The 6,384-nt window shown below is 38.7% G+C and overlaps 1 protein-coding gene across 1 annotated transcript in view; it reads left to right on the top strand.

Moving 5' to 3' along the window:
• Positions 1-5,061, top strand: part of LOC111869835 (tRNA:m(4)X modification enzyme TRM13 homolog) — a 24,781-nt gene extending 19,720 nt beyond the window's left edge. Inside the window, exons 7-8 of the mRNA XM_023861662.2 lie at positions 991-1,127; positions 4,609-5,061. Of these exons, the coding sequence (XP_023717430.1) occupies positions 991-1,127; positions 4,609-4,807 (336 nt within the window). The 3' untranslated portion in view covers positions 4,808-5,061. The remainder of the gene's footprint in view (positions 1-990; positions 1,128-4,608) is intronic.
• Positions 5,062-6,384: the final 1,323 nt, after the last annotated feature.

Below are 6,384 nucleotides of genomic sequence, written 5' to 3'. Positions count from 1 at the left end.
CCCCCCCCCCCAGCGGAAGAAAAGGTAGGTGGGCGTGTCCGCTCACAACGTGTCGATAACCGGACGATTTTTGGTCGATCTCGTAGGCATGTAAGGAAATTATACATGAAAGGCATGTAAATTCACTTTTAATATAATATGATTATTTCAGATTTTGAAGGGAAAATACGTGTTAGTGTAGTCTGTACTTTCAATGTATGTTGCTTTTACAACAAACTTGTGTCGTGTTATTTTTACCAATATTTTTACTTAAAGAGAGGTTCAATGATATGAGGGGGTGGTAGATCACTGGCAGTTTTGACACTAAAAAGTCGATCACAATCTGTTTGAAGTTGGACATGCCTGGTTTAGAGAATGTGGGAGCCTTGACATCTCAGAGCCCAATGGGCCCCCATGGCCTGTTACAAGGATAGTTTTACCGTATGTACACTACAGTTAAAATGGAACATCATTATTATCTTTGTTGCACCATTGTTGCTGTGATTACTATTAATGTATGTACTTAAAATAATCAAGCATGTTAGCTTCATTGTAGAACACCTCTCAGTCAAAGTTATCCTAGTGGAATATTTTCACAGCTTTCCTTTGTTGCCAGGTAAAGTCTGTCATTTGCAATTAACTACATTAACAAATACTTTTGACCTGGGAGGAGGGAAGGGAAACAGTTTGTGACATGACTATTTTCAAATATGAATGGTGTACAGAGCCTTTTCGTTGTTGAAACGTGATAAGATGAAGTCCATTGTGACTGGCCTCAAATGAGCCTATTTTACCAGGCCTGGTTGATTGATGATTAGTGTGGAGCATTGGTGGAATGATAACTGGCAGGTAAAAGCTGAAGTGCTGAGGGAGAAACCTGCCTTAGTGCCACTTTGTCCACCATAAAGCCCATGTGGAGTGCCCTGGGAATGTGCCCAGGCCTCCAAGTTGAGAAGCCGGTGATTAAATCCCAGTTTGTACAGAATATGTAAGCCTTCCCTTGTTTTTCAGGCTCATGGATTCACAGCTGAGGATTTTGATGTGATGTGTGGAATATCAAGCTGGGCAACTTGTGGATCCGGACGCAGCAGAGAGACATCCGATTCTGAAGAACATGTTGATGGTCATATGCATGCTGATGGACAAAGGTCAAATAGCTACTAGAAGACTGATGTAAAATGTAGTTAGCCTTCAGGAATATTCTGCAGAGCCTGCATGCAAATATAGACGAAATACAGTGAAAATCCAATTTTCTAGAATTCAGGGGACTGAGAATTTTGTACTTCTTAATATAGAGATATGAAGAAAGTTACTCATTGTTTTGATCTGTAACATCAGTACAGTTGTTGTTGTTATTTAAACCAATGTTTCAGAGATTGGATTATGGATAATATAAAAAGAATTCAGTCACTGTAGTTTTGGTAGACTTTCATTAACAGACTTGTGACCTTCAGGTTCCATAAAAGCATGAATTTTTCAAGTGACTGAGCAGCTGTTAGCTTGTCAAGAAGGTCTATGCTCCTTGGAGTTATTTAGGAAGAGATGGGGGGGATTATTATTATTTATTATTATCTATTTTAACTGCAAATGAGTATTTACCCAGTTGCAGTAGTACTACAATAAGACACAACACAGAAAATAGCACATCACGCTCAGAACACAGCAGACAAACAGTAAAGGAGACACTACACACACTGAATACAATGGAAATACAATTAAAATTACAGCACATACAATTACAATTGCAGTTATATAAATTAATATTAATAAAAAAATTAAGCATACTATCCACGTAACAGTAACAGTAATGAAATATGTAATGTCATAAACAGATGCACTTACATTTCACCATGGCCTTCCCTTTGTTCCATTTCACTACACCACAGTTTACTTCCCTTCACCTCACTTCACTTCAGTGTATTTTTTTGATGATTTCCCCCACACCTTCACTTCACCTTATTTATCACTTTCCTAACCCTGCAGGTAGTTGGTTCCAGAGCTAGATGGTCCTGTGTACAAAGGAATATTTTCTGATATTTGTCTTTTGCTTTCTACTCCTAATTTTCCTATCATGATTGGCCCTGCTTAGATTGCATGGTATTTGTAATCGATCACCTATAGCCTTCCAAGCCTGTTCTCCCTTGTGCGCCTCAGAGAGGGCACATATGCCGGCTATCTTTCTGTGCTGTGTCAAGGTTTTCCAGTTTGAATCATTTCTGTGATGTGCAAATTTAGCCACTATGTTTTGCACCTTCTCTAGCGCATGTGTCCCTCCAAGGATCCCAGTATGCCTCTCCATATTAAAGAATTGGGCGCACTGGTGGTGTGTAATCTAAGCTTTTAGTGTTACTATTTCCCTTTTTAAGAATATGCATTATAAAACGAAGTGCCTTCCAGGCTTTTTCTCACTGTGTAATTAACTTGAACAGCCCAACTTAAATCACTGCATAAAATTATTCCCAAGTATTTACAACCGCTCGCTTCCAGAATTACTATGTCCCGTAATGAGTAAGTGAGTGGTTCTGTCAATTTGGCTCTTGTGAAACAAACTGCCTTGCTTTTGGGTGGATTAATTATCATCGCATTTTCAGTTGCCCACTGCCCACTGTTCAGATCTATCTGCAACTTTTCCATATCTTTATTATTTATAATTGTCCTGAATATTATACAGTCATCTGCAAGAAGTCTAATAGTTGACTAAATATTTCTCCAAATATCATTGAAGTACGCAAGTAACGGTAGTGGCCCCAGTACACTTCCTTGTGGTACTCCTGACGTTACTCTGACTTCCTCTGGTAACTGCCCTCCTACTCTGTCTGTGTGTACGTACGCGAGGAACAGTGGTGGGCCCAGTGCACTTCCTTGCGGTTCGCCTCACGTTACTCTGACTTCCTCTGTAATTGCCCTCCTACTGTAACTCTCTGTGTACGGCCAAAAAGGAATTCCCTTATCCATAAATGTGCCCTTGAGTCCACTCCTGAAGCCACAATTTTCATAAGAAGCGAATCATGGGGAACTACATCGAAAGCCTTCAATAAATCGAAGCCCCACGTCTGCTATCCAGTGAGCCTGCAATATCCTGGCAGACAGAGATTACTTGACTGTCACATGGATGTCTCTGTCTGAAGCCATGTTGACCCTTGAATAAGCATTCCCTTTTATCCCAGAGTTTCCTCAACTGTGATGCAACAGTGCGCTCCATTTGCTTGTGGACCACTGAGGTTAAACTGATGGGTCTGTAATTTGAAACCAGTGATTGTTCCCCCCTCCCCTTTAAATAGCAACCACTATGGCTTTTCCCTAATCACCTGGGATAGTGGCATTCTTAATTGTTATGTCCAATAACCGTGCAAGGTATGGAATCATGGCTCCCCCCCCCCAGTTCTGGAATTGCTAATTTAGAACTGAATGTCTGGCCCCTTTTGGTTTGTTTTTACTTATTGCTGCTGACCTTTTCCTAATGATTTTAATACTAATGGCGAAGGGTGTATCCGAGTTAATGTGCAGTATTTGCAGGATGCTATGCTCACAGCTGAATACTGAAAAATAATAGAAATTAAGGGAGTTAGCCTTTTCTATTGAATCAGTAATGAGCCGTCCATTACCATCTTTGATCTCAGGAATATTTTCCCTATTACATTTATGTCTTTTTACATACTTGTGGAATTCAGTCCAGCACTTACATTCATTTTTTGGTATAGACCTTAATAATAATAGCAGCTGCTTTATTAGTCGTTTCAGTTCCTCTCAGTACTAATGTCCAAATTTGCTTCTGTTATATGCTTTTCTAACATTTAACTTTAACTTTAACTTCAACTTTTTCACTTCATTATCATAGTATTCAGGGTCTCAGTATTTTAGGTGGAATAAGTCTTTCTATACTCTCAAGTATTATGTTCTTGAAATTATTCCATACCTCCTCAACACATCTACCATTGCTTGCTCAGATTGCAAATTTATCCCAGAGGAATGTTTGTAGAGCTAAAACATTTGCTTTGTGGTACACCAGGACTAGTCTTTCTAATTGAGGTCGACAGTAATTTTCTTCCCATTCTACTTCTAATAATACCCCACAGTGGTCACTGGTCCCCTGTACTATGCTGCAAGGGGTGAACAAGCTTTCCAACTGGACTAAATAAACATTCAGCAATGCATCCTCTTGGGTGGGACTATCTGCTACCTGCATGTAGCCATTTTTCCATTCCAGTTTATTTACTTCCTTTCTTCCGCTAGTGAATTCCGTGTTACCATTTCAATCAGCATAGGGCAAGTTTAAGTATCCTCCAATGATGCTATGCTTTGTAGAATTTCCTAAATAATCGGTTCGGATTGTCAATCTTTCTATAACTTGCATGGCCTCGTTTGGAGCTCTGTAAATGCCTATGATTTCCAATGTAAATTTAGGGTCAGTTTTCTAACAAGGTTTCAGAGAAGGGACTGGAACTCTTCAGAGAGTTGCATGTAACAAATTCCTTGGGTCCAGGAAAATGCAGTATTGTCAATTGTATATGCTGTAATTTCTGTTTGAAGGACTCCCATATAAAATAGTCAAAAGAATTTGGTCTCCAGTTTGCTGTATGAATATTTTAATATACTTGCATATAACAGTCATTGTTTTTTTTTTTGTAGACCCATCCACTTGACTCTAACTGAAGATGAAAGGAAGATTATTGGAAGGAAAAGCAAAGCTATATTGAATTATGGACGTCAAGTGTATCTTGAGAGTCATGGCTACAAGTGCAGACAGATTGAATATGTTAGTGAGGAAACCTCGCCAGAGAATGTTTGCATCTTGGCAAAGAGAGTAGCAGATAATTTGATGCTTTGAACCTTATTTTAGCTTGTAAGAATAAAGGTGTACGTGTGTATGTGTTCATTATTTAATGAAGAGCATGTTGCTTTTAAAGTTTTATACTTACAATTGAATTGTGATGTGGTAATTTCACTGTACAGACTTAAGGGAAATAGTTTCCCTCGAAAAATGGGTAAGAAAGTTTTATGTTGTTACCATTTGATAAGAAAACATTATGCACTTTGAATTGTGTGTATGTATAATAATAATAAATTTAATGAAGTTATCAGAAAAACCATATTTTGTTTTATTTGAGACCATCAAAACAACAGGTTGTGGTATTTAGTGTTAAAAATCACATCCACTACTTGTTTTGACTGTATTTTTTATCTTCACATGGTATCAAAGTTCAGAAACACCAGTGAATTGTATTGGTGTTTATATCATCTTGTTGAAAACATGGATTCAGTTGATATGTTGGGTTTTTGGACTTTATCCATCGTCCAAAAACCCAACATATCAGTGTGTTATACACCATCGTCAGAATCCTATAGTAACTACATGGATTCAGTTGTTTATAATTTACGTAGTCAGTCTTTTGTGATAACTTACTTACTTACTTACTTATGTAGCTGAGCCCTTCTGGAGGAGCTGCCAATTCTGCAGCTACTCAAGAATTTCCCAGCATTTTATGGAACCCGAAGGTTCATTACTGCGTTCACAAGAGCCCTCCACTGGTCCCTATCCTGAACCAGATTTATCCAATCCATTCCATCCCATCCTGTCTCTCTAAGATCCATTCTAATATTGTCCACCCACCTACACCTTGGCCATCCCTGTGGTCTCTTTCCTTCTGGCTTTCCCACTAAAATCCTATATATTTATTCCTTGTCTCCCCCATTCGTGCTACATGACCTGTCCACTTCATCTTCCTTGACTTGATCATTCTAATTATACTTGGAGAAGAGTACAAGTTATGAAGCTCCTCATTATGCAGTTTTCTCCAACCTCCTGTCACCTCATCTCTCTTCGGTCCAAATATTCTCAACAACCTCTTCTCAGACACCCTCAGTCTATGTCCCTCCCTTAATGTCTGAGACCAAGTTTCAAACCCATACAGAACCACAGGCAAAATTATAGTTTTGAATATTCTAATTTTTATGTTTTTGGACAGCAGATGAGAAGACAAAAGGTTCTGGACTGAATGGTAGCAAGCATTACCCGAATTCAATCTCCTCTTAATTTCCTCCTGAATCACGTTTCCTCCAAAACGTCGGTTTACACAAGATCTTCACGGTGTCACATCCCAGAAGATGGTATTCTTCAAAGTCACCGCTGTGAAAACTTCAAAGCTTACAGGAACACTTTTGTTCTCAATCCTTATTATATCATGCAACATTAAAAACCAAATTCCACCTAATTTATAGTCATACATGTTGGTTTGTACATTTTGTTCCATGAGTCCTTATGACAGAGAAAAGGCACTTTTAGTAACAAATTCTTGGAGCTACACATTCGAGGAGACCTCCAGTTCCACTCTACAAATCTCAGATCCAGACAGCACCCAGATGCTTATGCATTACTGTTTCTGAATTGTTTCAGTCAGTATGAGC

The sequence above is a fragment of the Cryptotermes secundus genome, unplaced genomic scaffold (genome assembly GCF_002891405.2).
Source record: "Cryptotermes secundus unplaced genomic scaffold, Csec_1.0 scaffold958, whole genome shotgun sequence".
Classification (NCBI taxonomy): Eukaryota; Metazoa; Arthropoda; class Insecta; order Blattodea; family Kalotermitidae; genus Cryptotermes; species Cryptotermes secundus.
This window is presented reverse-complemented; position numbering and strand designations above follow the sequence as displayed.